Source organism: Odocoileus virginianus, chromosome 22, assembly GCF_023699985.2.
Source record: "Odocoileus virginianus isolate 20LAN1187 ecotype Illinois chromosome 22, Ovbor_1.2, whole genome shotgun sequence".
Lineage (NCBI taxonomy): Eukaryota > Metazoa > Chordata > Mammalia > Artiodactyla > Cervidae > Odocoileus > Odocoileus virginianus.
In genome coordinates this window covers 19,476,288-19,490,148 of record NC_069695.1, presented here as the reverse complement: position 1 = coordinate 19,490,148, position 13,861 = coordinate 19,476,288, and the positions used below count along the sequence as shown (strand labels likewise).

The following is a 13,861-nucleotide window of genomic DNA, read 5'->3' as shown; positions in this document are numbered from 1 at the left end:
CCTCTTCCAGGGAATCTTCCCAACACAGAGATCAAACTCCACCTCCTGGGATTCCAGCATTGGCAGGCGGATTCTTTACCACTGAACCACCTGCGAGGCCCGATGTATGTATTCTTATGCCCAATAGTAGTACTCACTTTTCACACTTACCCTCTCTGAGATTCAGTGTGACTTTCTCTGCAAAAGGAGAATAAAATCTTCCTGGCTACAAATTGATTGTGAAGTTGTGATGACACACATGAGTTAATGTGTAGTCACATATTTCAGAAAACTTTCTCACACTCGAGAGAGCCAACAACATGATTGTATTTTCTACTTTCTCTTTACATAAACTGAAGAATTACTCAAACCGGGGTATTTCATTTTTACACCAGTTTGGGTCCTAGAGTTGCTAAACTAGTTACCAGATTCTTCAGAGATTTCATTCTCTACTACCTTTTAGTTAGAATAGTTGTTACTGTGGATAAATGTAAAATTCCTTTCTTTTTTGTAATTTTTAATAGTAATTTTTTATAGACCTTAAACCCTGAAAATAGCCAAAGTGGCACAGTTTCAAAGATTATTTTTAAATGGCCAATTCATTTACTTGTAACCAGAAACCATGCCATAAATGAAGACTAAAGCAGTTAAAGGAGAAAAAAGAGAAACAAAGATGAAGTAGTAAGTTCTCTTTACAATACTGTTCACGGTGGGTGGGTACCTGCAGAAAAACAAAGCACCAAAAAGAATTTCTCTCCAGTTCCACCCCAGGGACAGGCAAAGCCCAAGACAAAGAGCTGAACACAGAGTTGGGAGGCCCATGTGCATTTTACCATCTATTAAGCCAGGGAGGAAAAGGGCATGAAATAGATCTTCCCGCTAATTCCAGTACTTTTGCCTGGAAAATCCTATGGACAGAGGAGCCTGGCGGGCTGCTGTCCATGGGGTCGCAGAGAGTCAGACATGACTGAGCACACACACACAACGAATTCCTAGGACCAAAAGCTTTGTGCTGGCTTGTGATCATAACCAAGCAGAAGGCCCCCTCCAAATGAAATTCTATTGGCTCCTTTGAAACCTCATAACTTTATACTGAGACAACTATAAGGAGGAGTTTATCAGATTCATTTATTTTTATGGCTGAGTTTTCTGGTGTGTTCACTCAGTTGTGTCCAACTCTTCGCAACCCCATGGACTGTAGCCCACCAGGCTCCTCTGTCCATGGGACTCTCCAGTCAAGAATACTGGAGTGGTTGCCATTTCCTTAGGATTCTGCTAATATGACACCTACCTGTCAAGTGCAGTGACAGATAAACTTTCTCTTCTCCTTCCAAGAACATATCAGTATCTCTGTTCCTTGCTGTAGACTTTCCATCTCAGAAAGACCATGAAACACACCTGGCTTCCAAACCTACTTACCTTCACTTCCTGAGATCAAAAGGTCACTCACAAGCTTTTCTGCTCATGCCTCAGGAACCTGCATTCCACAGCTGTGTTCAGACAGGGTCAGTGATGGCCTATTAAGAAATGCTTTCAGGATCCCAGAATTCAGAGGTTTGGAAAACAGCCTTGGGATGCCTCGTGGACCCATATGAAAGGAGCCAAACAGTAGGGTGAAGAAAACTTGGCTTAAAATGACAACATGTTTCAAAGCTAGGTATATTTTATTTATAAATAACATTTAGATACAGAGGTTAATCAGAGATTCTCCAAGATCCCCCAGAGTATCAGCACAGACACACCAGAGAGGAAAGAGAGCATGTTTATGGGTTTCTGCCATCTGGCAGCTAAACCCAAGGCTGGTTCTATCCAGCCATCTCAGTAGACAGAGGGCCGGATCACTTGCAAACTATAAGCATTGGATTTATTTTTTCAATCGTGGATACTCCTGACTCAGTTCCCTAAATACCTTCATTCCTATTATCTAGGTTGTACAATTTATATTCCATCCATTATATGACTTCGACTTAAACTCATTCTTCAACTGTCATGAGTATTACAGAAAATTATGAATAAACCACATTTGAAGGTTAACCCCTCTGCTCCTTAATCATTCTCCCTGTGAATTTATTCCATCACATGCCACATGGCGTGAGAGCATCTAACAGAACTGATGAGACACTGTTCTCATTCATTTCTCTACAGTACCCACTCTGCAAAGTGTAAGTAGTGGGATTTTAGAAGTCTGTCAATATCAGTCACACTTCATTCGCTGGAACTTTGCTTTAAAAAAACCGTCAGATGTACATACTGACACTCAGAAGCCCAAAAGTTTCTAACAAAGGTCAGACTCTTCCTCTGTTCGCGGTAGCACCGACTCAGTAACTGTCGGGAAGCCCAGGAAATAGGCCTGCAAGGACACAGAAGGCTGTATGGCCCCCACGTGGGAGGCTTCATTCATTTGCACACATACATTCCCATGACTGCATTCACAACATGGTCACTTTGTTGATCCCACTGTATTTTCACATTTCAGAGAGGTGAGAAAATGATTTTTCCCATTTTATGTGTCATTCATTCCAGATAGGTGTGATATTCATAGTCTCATAAAACAAAAATCTAATTTGTGGATGGGAAAAGAAAAGTTCCTGTTAGCAAAGTACTAGTGTGTAAGCATAGTCTGATGGCCACACAACATTTATATGGCCTCAGAGCTCCTTCTGAGGACCCCGAATCCCATAATCAGACGCCAGGGCATCTCAGGATGGAATCTACAATTCCAGCTGCTCTTCTCTCGTGCACTTAGGTTCACCTGTCTTACTTTCATTGTGAAATAGAAAAAGAAATCTGTAATATTTAGCAAGGCTTTCTGCACAGGGAGAAAATATCAACTATCAAACAATTGAGAGAATTGAGACTGCATTCTTGAAAACCTAAATTCTTCTTTTTTTTTTTTTTACAAAATAATATAAATGCATGCCTCTGTACAATCCTGAGGGACTTAGAATTTGCCTTTTCTTAATACAATCTTGGGCCTGAACCCTCTTTATTAAAGCCTTCAGTTCCATATTTGAGGAGGACTGCAATGCCCTTCCCTCACCTTGCCAGCAAGCCTTGTTTAAATATGGTAAAGATCACAGCAGGGCACTCGGTGCTTCAGCAGAAAGAACTGGGAAGTTACAGGAAGAATGCATACAAGGCCAAATAAACAAGACAGAACCATTTTTTAAAAAAGAACTTTAGAAATGAATTGTGCTGCAAAACTACGTCTGTAATGGCAGTGTCTTGCCTGCCTGTCTATTTCAGAGGCACCGCATTAATGTAAGCAGAGCTGTTTAATGCACTTCCCGGGACAGCGCCCTCGGCCAAGGGCTGGCTCCAATTCACCCTACTGCTGGGTATGAGGGACTCTTCGGTCTGCTTTACCAGCGACGTTTTTGGTGACGCGTCCACACTTCAAAAAGGGCTGGAAACCAAGGTGTGCCAAGAGCCCCGTCCGTGTGTTACTGCTCTTGCTTCTTGGCTGCTTCCCCCGCGCCCGGCCGGAGGCTGCCCCGGGCGGTGCTGCCGGCCCTGGCGTCCCTCCTCCGGCTCTGGCTCTCCCGGGAGACCTGCTGCACGGCCCGCAGGATGGCGTTCTGCACGATCTGTCTGCTGGCGGTCTGCAGCTTTGCCTCTTCAGGCTCACTTCCAGGCTTCTCACCTGGCCAAGGACAGAAAGGGAGGGGAAAGCACAAGGTTCATTTGTGGTGGGGGTGGCGGGGGGTGGTTCAACAGGCCAGGGCTAGTAGGGAAAAAGAGGCTACTGAATAAGATCTCTAGAGGGGCCCACCGCGTTAGTTGCAAGGAGCCCTGCACAGCAGGGGCTTCCCTGGCTGCTCCGACAGTAAAGAATCCGCCTGCAATGCAGGAGACCAGGGTTTAAAACCTGGGCTGGGAAGATTCCCTGGAGAAGGAAATGGCAACCCACTCCAGTATTCTTGCCTGGAGAATTCTATGGACAGAGGAGTCCAGTGGGTTAGAATCCATGGGGTCACAAAGAGTCTGGCACGACTGAGGACCTAACACATACCACTCTTGTCTTCCTGTCTCCCTTTCCAGCAGAATTGCCACTGGTCTTCCCCAGTGATGCGCCCAAATTCTACTCCCATCCTCCCAGCATCCTCTGGAGGTTCTGCTCCTCCAGGTTCCCACGGGAGCCTGCCTCCTTCCATCTCCCTGCTCTGTCGCTTCTGACTGCATCGCCCTCAGCTGCATGTTGTTATTATTCAGTCGCTCAGTTGTGTCCCACTCTCTGTGACCCCAAGGCCTGCAGCACGCCAGGCTCCCCTCTCCTTCACTGTCTCCCAGAGTTTGCTCAAACTCATGTCCATTGAGTCAGTGATGCCATCTCATCAACCATCTCATCTTGTCACCCCTTTCTCTTCCTTCCCTCAATCTTCCCCAGCATCAGAGTCTTTTCCAACGAGTCAGCTCTTCACATCAAGTGGCCAAAGTATTGCATGAGTGGAGTTTATTAATACAGAGCCCCTCTGGGGCTGGAAGGAAGCCAAAAAGGAAGGGCAGGGCGTTTCCTTTGGAGGAATTATTGCAGACCCTGCAAACATCACTCTGCTCACATTTTACTGGGGGAAATGGAGCCACTTGCAAGGTGGGTTTAACCTTAACCACCCTCATCACCACTTTGCTCTGGGTCAGGAATTTCTACCTGTGGCACAGCATGTGGGGCAAAAAGAGGTGGAATGAGCCCAAACAGAGAAAGAGAAGGATGAAGATGAGGGTAAAAGCCACTCAGAGCACTAAGAGAAGAAATGCAAAACAAGAAGTTATATACGGAACCACGAAAGACTCCAAAGAGCCAAAGAAGTACTGAGAAAGAAGAATAAAGCGGGGTGTGGGGGGGTCACATTTCCTGATTTCTAGCTATTTTATAAACACTACAATAATCAAAACCATATGGTGCTGGCATAAAAACAGACATGTAGACCAGTGGAACAGAAGAGAGAGCCCAGAAATAAACCCATGCATATATGGTCAACTAATATTTCACAGTGGAGCAAAGAATACTCATAGATAAAAGACAGTCTCTTCAGTAAATGGTGCTGGGAACATGGATGGACTCAGGGAATGTCATACTGAGTGAAGTAAGTCAGAGAAGGAGAAATATCATAGGACATCTCTTATCTGTGGAATCTAAAAAGAAATGATACAAATGAACTTACTTACAAAACAGAAAGAAACTCACAGACTTAGAAAATGAACTTATGGTTGCCAGGGGAAGGGACAGTTAAGGACTTTGGGAAGGTCATGTACACACTGCTATATTCAAAACGGATCCCCAACAAGGGCCTACTGTATGGCACATGGAACTCTGCTCAATGTTAGGTGGCAGCCTGGATGGGAGCAGAGCTTGGGGGAGAATGGGTTACATGTATATGTATCGCTGAGTCCCTTCATTATTCACCTGAAATTGTCACAAGAATGTTAACCAGCTACACCCCAACACAAAATAAAAAGTTGAGAAAATAAAAACTTTTTTTAAATGGTGCTGGAAAAATCAGATATTCACATGTAAAAGAATGAAACTAGGCCCTATCTCATACCACTCACAAAAATTAACTCAAAATGGATTAAAGATTTAGATATAAGACCTGAAACCATACAATTCTAAAAGAAAACATAGGGGGAAAAAGCTTCCTGACAAGGGTCTTGGCAGCAAATTTATGGCTAGACACCTACTGCACAAACACAGCAGAAGGGAGAGCCGTACCGGAAACCCTCAGTTTTGCCATTTACTTACATGCGTGAAACTTACTTGAAATTAATGAATCACCTACACGTTGCAGGTGGCCTACGCCTCGTGTTAAATGATGTAAACGTCCGCTAGCCTACTTAGCATTTACCAAATCGTTTTGGTATTTCACAAAAGATGATGAATCGATTTAATTAGCTTTAAACTCGAAGCGCCCAATATAAACACGCTGAAATCAAGAAATGGAGATGTGGCTAAATATGTCTTCAGCGTCTTTCCACCCTGAACGGTAACCCACTGCCCCATCCCCCGACACGCAGTCAGGCATCCATCCCTGCGGTCAGTTTTGGGAGAGACCCCACCCACCCCGTGGGGCTGGCCTCTGGAAGGCTGCCCTGAGCCCTCTTGTTCGCCCCTCCCCTCAGATCCTGCTGTTCCACCGGGCACCTCCCCATCCACCAGAAGTCACCAGAGGACCTCAAGTGCAAGGTGGTTGGTTGGTTAATAACTGGTCTTAATTCCCTATTTATATCCATCAAAACCATGCTTCCAAGGACTTTAGGAATATTCTTCTGATAAAAATGTACACTGTTGTTATCTAGGGTGAAACAGATCACCAGCCCAGGCTGGATGCATGAGACAAGTGATCAGGCCTGGTGCCCTGGGAAGACCCAGAGGAATCGGGTGGAGAGGGAGGTGGGAGCGGGGATGGGGATGGGGAATACATGTAAATCCATGGCTGATTCATGTCAATGTATGACAAAAACCACTACAATATTGTAAAGTAATTAGCCTCCAACTTAAAAAAAAAAACATACACTGTTTTTTCCCCTAAGAACCTAAGTGTCATTTGCCTCTATGACATTAACCCATTATATATTCCAGTTTGGTGGATTTTGGAAAAGGTCAGTGTTCCCATTTTTGAGGCCAAATCCGATCAGTGATTTTCCCTGGATCGCACAGAGCGGGTGGTAAAGGCTGTGTAAGAAGCAGCATCTCTAGCTGTCGCCTTTCCCCACTGGGTCACTAAATATGCAAATTGCAGACGTCCCCATCAGGGCAGCTCTGCTTTTGTTTTTTGTCATACACACACACACACACACACACACACACACACACGGGAAAAAAGCTTTTCACTCGAGGAAACTGAGGCAGGAAAAATGCTTGTGAAAATGCCACCTTGGAAATGTGTTATGTATTTAACATTCTGAACACTTGGATAACAAACAACTCCATCAAGACTGGGTTGTGAGTTCAGAGAGACCCAAAGAGCTGTTCTGATCTCCACATGTATTTCTGAAAAATTCAGCTACAAGTTTCCCTCCTTTCACCCCAAAGATGCAAGAAACCAAGCCCTCCAACCCCCACTTTCTTGCAGTGAGCAGCAGCTATAGAATTTTTGTGCAGGAGAGATTCAGAAAGGGCAATGCAGAGGAACAGGGAAACCGAGAGTCTGACTCCAAACTAGGGTATATGACACTTTTCACAAGAATGGAAAGATGTCCATCCTCCACATATCTGTCCCTCCAACAGCATGGGGTGGGAGGGACAGAGCACCCGGTGACAGCCAACCCCCCTCTTCTCATCAGCTCATTTCTCACGAGTGGCCATGTCACCCACTGCCCCTCCTCCCCTCCTGGAGCCCCCAAATGACCCCAGCTGGCCCAGACTGTGGGCTCCTGCAGTCCCCCACCCTAGGGATGTGCCAGGACAGGAGAGCAGGTAGGGTTACGGATGACCACTCCAGGAACATGGGAGCCAGGTATGAAGGGGACAGGAAAGGTAAGGACCGTGTGAACCCATGTGTTTAAAAAGGTGACATCCTAGGCCCGAAGCAGAACAAACTTGGGGATGCTGGGGAACTCTCCTCTCTCTGGGAGCCAGGTCCGTACCCCAGGGGTTCCCTCCGCCCCCAGAGGCTCAGCTCCGCCCACCGCCCCTCCAGCGGGGCCGGCCGGGTTCTGCGGCCTCTGCTGCCCCCTGGTGGCCACTCCTGGGGTTGCTGCAGACCGGGATGGAATGTCCGTAGACAAAGGGCTGTCTGCCCTGCTACCCAGATGGGGTGTGGGTGTGCACACGAATGTCTGTATGTATGAATGTGTGTGTGAATGTGTAGATGTGTCACTGTGTAACTGTGTGTGTGAGTGTTGTCAGGGAAAACCTTTGAGACAAGACTGTTTCATTTTATCACACACACAGAATCACCAACGCATCCACGGTGCTTTCTGGTCACAGAAACCCTCTGTGCTGTGCTTAGGCATTCACTCGTGTCCGACCCCATGGACTGTAGCCCGCCAGGTTCCTCCGCCCATGGGGATTCTCCAGGCAAGAATGTTGGAGTGGGTTGCCATGCCCTCCTCCAAGGGATCTTCCCAACTCAGGGATCGAACCCACGTCTCCCGCATTACAGGCAGGTTCTTTACATCTGAACCGCCAGGGAAGCACGAGGCCATTTATAGTTGTCCTTCCATGAGCTCTGGAGCAGCTAGAAACACAGTCCAGAGGCTTCCTGTCCTCATTCATAGGAGAATTGCTTGACCAAATTACCAGCTCTCGTAAATATTTAATGAAAGGTTCTGAGTTCCTGGGCAAAACTAGGCGCACACTCTCCCTTTCTACTCAAGATGAAAAGGGGAGAGGGAGGCAGAGGAGGAAGGAAGGAGAGAGGAAAGCGGGCAGGAAGGAGCTGATCCTCGCTCTCTGCGTGCCTTCAGAGGAATCCTTAAAAAACAGAGACAAAAATCCTCTCATACTGTCCTCCTTAAAGATGAACAGCATAATCCTCACAATCACCATGTTCTGCTAAAGAAGGAATCAGATTCCCAGCTGTGACAAGTCATCAGTGCAAGATTAGATTTTAATATTTTACCTAAATAATCTCCCAGTGGTAACTCTTCATCCCAGGGGGGACGGGCGTATACAGCAGGAGCCTGAGAAGGAGAAGCAGAGGGGCACTGTGCTCTAACATAAAGTAAGATCTTTCTTACTGTCCTTGAAGGAGCAGCTCCCACCCTTTTGAAGACCATTCTACTATCAGGTTAAAATATTTCACAGATCTCCTCATGCACAGCCCAGTGACAAAAAGAGGCTATGAACTGAGAAATGTTTTTTGATGAATGTGAATGTTATTCATCTCAACAGAAAAGGAGTTCTGTGGGACTGTGTCTTCCAACCACAGGAAGTGGGAGCTACAGGCATGGGGTCCCCATTCCCTGAAACAGCGCCAAGGTCTCCCGGGTCCTTCTGGCTCCCACGTAAGCCGAGAGATGCCGGAAGCAGTGAAAAGCTGACAGATGTTATCTACAAATTCCTAATGGAGGCACACATGAAGGAGCTGAGACACAGTGTGGAACTTACCTACCTCCACCCATCGTCCAGCTCTACCCACTCCAAAGGGGCACCTGACCCCGTGCAGCAATGCCCCACTCAGCTTTCTGACCTCAGCCCGGAGAAGAAAAGCCTTCCTTCCGGAGTAGCTCTTAGAAAGTCTCCCATCAAGAGGGAATGAGTGAAGGAATAGCCATCAAGAATGAACCGACCACCCGTCTGCCAACAGTGGCCTGACCTATGCTGCTGGTCTGTCCCTCCTCACTAGACCATCAGCCCCCAGGACACGACCCCATCTGTCCTGCTCACCCCTGACCCCGGAGCCCAGCCCTGGTCCACAGCGAACACTCAGGATCTGCCCAGTGAGGGACTTCCACCCCAGGCGCCCAGGTTCCGTTCTCCAACCTGTTCTGTCTCCTCCCTTCTCTCGGCTCCATTCATTCCCTGCTCTCGGCCCCCTCTGCTCCCTTTTGCTGCTTCCCTGTGAGAAAAGTCCAGCTCCGGAGGAAAGCGCCTGGGAGATGCCCATCTGGCACCAGCCTCCGTGCAGAAAGCACTCTGGCATGAGAATATCAGAAAGGCTGCTCGGATTTCCTGGCCACATCTAACCCGGTCAATCGCCGCTTTGGAAATTTTACACCAAGTTCCTCTCTCTTGTTTCCAACCAGCCAGTTTTTCTCCTTTCTCTCCTCCTTTCCCATCCTGTTGGGCCCCTCTGTGTCAGTTCTCAGTACCCTCTGCTTGGTTCCAAATGCTTTTCAGACAAGGCAGTGTGGAAAGGCCCATCGGATGTTGCCGGGTGATTCTACTCCTATTGGCCAAGCGTCTGCCACGAAGACTCTCCAGGCGTTTGTCAACCCCTGCACCCTGCACACACCAGGCTCTAACAGATCAGTTCACACGCAGGCGCTGGGAGGCCACCAGCCTGTGCAGAGGCCCTGGCCTAGAAGCACGGGGTTAAGTCCACCTTTGGGCCTTTCTGAGCTCATAGGAACACGCCTCCCCTCTGTCACACAACACACACGGACAGCTCTGATTTGTTTTTGAAGCAGAGGAGTGAGAAGGCAAGTCACCTTTGCTTCTACAAACTGGACAAAGAAATGAGAGTGGCCTTCCTCGGATACGATGTCGAGTCCCCCTTAGGGCAACAATCTAGTAGGTGTGGCTTTCTTTTATTCTGCGTCTTACAGAACCATGGGAATCTTGGCTCTTGTCACCGTGTTGGGGTTAATTAGAAAACAAGAACAGGTGGCTGGAAATAGAAAAGGAAGTGAAAGGCAAGATCAGATGCTTTATGTCTTTTTTTTTCTTCCCAGTGATATTTCAGAAGGAAGAGAGACTGAAGGAAAATAAACCCTGACGTGAGGAGTGGCTGCCAGACCCACGGAACATGTGTCTCACTCTGGGTTTCAGGGAGCCTTGGCGGTCAGCCTCAAAACCCCAAGTCAGGGCATAGCAAATGCACCGCACACTTGGTGCAAGAATCAGACTCAGAGAAAAGAAGAAAGGAAGGGAGGGAGAGATGAAGGGAGAAGGAAACAGTTCTGCTGAGGATGCAAATGAGCTACCCCAAAATAAAACTAAATTACTAAATTCCGATTGAAATTGCAGGCAGTGGCTGGAAAAGTTTAGGCACTCTCAGGGTATCTCATTCTTCAATTAAATCTGATTTTTATATTAAATCTGATATCTTATGCTTCAATAAAAATTTTTTTGATTATTCAGAAATCATTTCAAAAGGCACTGTGAAAGGTACAGGATGAAGACTTTATATTATGTTTTAAAAATACAATCTATGGAAAAACTCCTTCTCGTATACAGGCTTGAAACTCTTTGTATGTTAAAGTCATGTTGTCTTCTTGGCAGCCTTCAAGCTCTTTTTTCAATAGTTGATCAGCGTTAACAGACATGGATTAAAACAGATTCTAAGAAGTAAGAAAACTAGAAGATACACTCCCAAATCTCTGAATCATTAATAGGTAGAATATTTGCAAATGGGTTTTTAAAACACTGGCAGATAATGTTAACAATATGTGTGTTCAGGAGGCTGAACAATATGACTCAGTATCTTTGGGATCCATCTGGTAGACTTATGGGAGTCACATAATGTACTGGGCAGTTTATTTTAAAAATCGAGTAGTACAACAATCAGGCCTTTTTAGAAAACTGGGAAAGGGGTAGAGGTTGTCATTCTATCAAATGAACAGAAAAGATGATACACATTTGAATATATAGCATAGGCAGATATTACACCTGGAATATATTCTCTATTTGTGAATATATTTGGACTATATTCTCTGTGTGTAGAAAACTTTACAGCAAGATGAAAAAAAAGGATGGTTGGGGGGAAAAAAACAACTCATATTTTAATTTTAAATTAACATGAAAAAAACAGAAAATAAATGTACATGGAAATGATTTTATGTAAAATCATGTTAACCCAGGGAGGAGGAATAAATTAATCCCAGGAAGATGATAGAAATATATTACCTATTAGTACCTATTAGTGCCTACTTTTATCACAAAGTTCATTTGCCTTTACATAATAGAATTCTGTGAAGTTGTACGTGAAAAAGTGACAGTTGCTCAGTTGTGCCTGACTGTGACCCTATGGACTGTAGCCCACCAGGCTCCTCCGTCCAAGGAATTCTCCAGGCAAGAATACTGGAGTGGGCAGCCATTCCCTTCTCCAGGGGATCTTCCCCAGCCCGTGATTGAACCCGGGTCTCCTGCATGCAGGCAGATTCCTTACCATCTGAGCCACCAGGGAAGGGGGAAGCCCTTCTGTGAAGTTGAGGAGTAAGTAATTCGCTGCTGTGACTGATGCTGAAGCTGAGGCTCCAGTACTTCGGCTACCTGATGCGAAGAGCTGACTAACTGGAAAAGACCCTGATGTCAGAAAAGATTGAGGGCAGGAGGAGAAGGGGGCAACAGATGGTGAGATGGTTGGATGGCATCACTGACTCAGTCTGAGCAAACTCCAGGAGATAGTGAACGACAGGAAAGCCTGGAGTGCTGCAGTTCATGTGGGTTGCAAAGCGTCAGACACAACTTAGCAACTGAACAAACAAAAAACAACACAATTTAGAGCCACTGGTGGTTTCAGATATATGAAAATTTTGTACTTATTTTACTAAACGAATTTTTAATTCACTCAAAAGAAAATTAACTCAGGAAAAGCAAGTGGAAAATGTGTATCTAACTTCCCCTTCATTATCTCTAATTCAATGAACTCAACTGTTTTGCACTGAGCACTCACTGGTTCAAAGTGACCTTGGCTAATCCTCAGTCTCCACCTAGTGCTCCAGATAACCAGCTGATTCTCAGAAAAAGAGGTCTGCATTTCCTACAAGGCAGAACCCACACTGGGCATTGATAAGGGTCTGACAGGCAAAGCCAGCTCTACTCCTAAGCTACTGAGTAACTTGACACAATTCACTTGACCTATCTGGGTTCAACCTTCCTTTTCTAAAAATCCTCTCATATTCAGTATTGTAAAATGTGCTATGCAATTACTGTGATTAGCTATTATTTTCATGGCTTTTAAACTATGTGACTTTTAGTAAATCAATTAGAAGTACACAGTATCCAGAAAGATTATAAGCATCTATTAGAAGGTTCCCTGAAATAATTAATTACCTAAATTACCTAAAGTGTCCCAAGTCCTCCTTCAAACTAAGCCCCCTCAATTATTATATTACCACTTATTGGTAGAAATTAAACTTCTCACATCTTAAAGGAAGGCAGTTGTGGGTTTGTTTGTTTTTTCCTGTTTTGCTGCAACAAAATGCTAGAGTTTTTGTTTTTCTGAATTACTACATTTAATTCTTCAGGCACTCATCAGTTGCCACTTTTTGTTTTACCCTGGGAAGCATAACATGTCTTTGCTACCCTCCTTCTCCCTCCCTCTCCTCCCCCACATCAAGCACCTAGAACCACTGTTGAGGGCTGCTTCATGGAACAAGGCACTATTTTGTTTCCAAAAGCAGAAAATTTGATTCTCACCACCAATTTCCATATGCTCCATGGAATAAGAACCATATACAAACCACAACCCCACGATAAACACGCAGGAAAGATGAAAGCTGCTGATAAACATCAATTCCAGATAGAAAAGTTTGCTAGGCATGGATAAAAAGAAGGTCAGACCTGGATTTCATTCTTGGCTGCTACTTTATCCATCACAAAATGACATTTGAAAGTTTGCTTAGAAATTGATAGAGTGTCAGGGAGGAGCCAAGATGGTGGAGGAATAGGACGGGGAGACCACTTTCTCCCCTACAAATTCATCGAAAGAACAACTGAACGCAGAGCAAACTTCACAAAACAACTTCTGATCGCTAGCTGAGGTCATCAGACGCCCAGAAAAGCAGCCCATTGTCTTTGAAAGGAGGTAGGACAAAATATAAAAGATGAAAAGAGAGACAAAAGAGCTACGGACGGAGATACGTCCCGGGAAGGGAGTCTTAATAGAGGAAGTTTCCAAACAGCAGGAAACCCTCGCACTGGCGGGCCTGGGGGAAGTTTTTAAATCTCGGAGGGCAACCTAACTGGGAGGGGGAAAATAAACAAAGCCTACAGATTATGTGCCTAAAAGCAACCCCCAGCAGAAAAGTACTCCAGACGCTGGCATCCGCCACCAGCAAGTGGGGGCGGAACGGAGAGGAGCAGCGGCATTGCCTAGGGTAAGGACCGGGCCTCAGTGCCCTGAGGACAATCGGAGGGAGCCTTTGTGAGTTACCAACTTAAACTGTGGGGCAGCAAAAGAGAGAGAAAATTAACCAGCTGTTCACAGAACAAAGGGACCGAGCAAGTCCAGAGGAGCTAGCCGGCTGCGGATCGGCCCAGCCCCGCCGGAGGCAG

The 13,861-nt window shown here is 45.8% G+C and overlaps 1 protein-coding gene across 1 annotated transcript in view; it reads right to left on the bottom strand.

Moving 5' to 3' along the window:
- Positions 1 to 1,624: 1,624 nt before the first annotated feature.
- The window catches only part of AKAIN1 (A-kinase anchor inhibitor 1), a 45,152-nt gene continuing 32,915 nt past the window's right edge, over positions 1,625 to 13,861 (bottom strand). Inside the window, exon 3 of the mRNA XM_070453023.1 lies at positions 1,625 to 3,622. Within this exon, the coding sequence (XP_070309124.1) occupies positions 3,423 to 3,622 (200 nt within the window). The 3' untranslated portion in view covers positions 1,625 to 3,422. The remainder of the gene's footprint in view (positions 3,623 to 13,861) is intronic.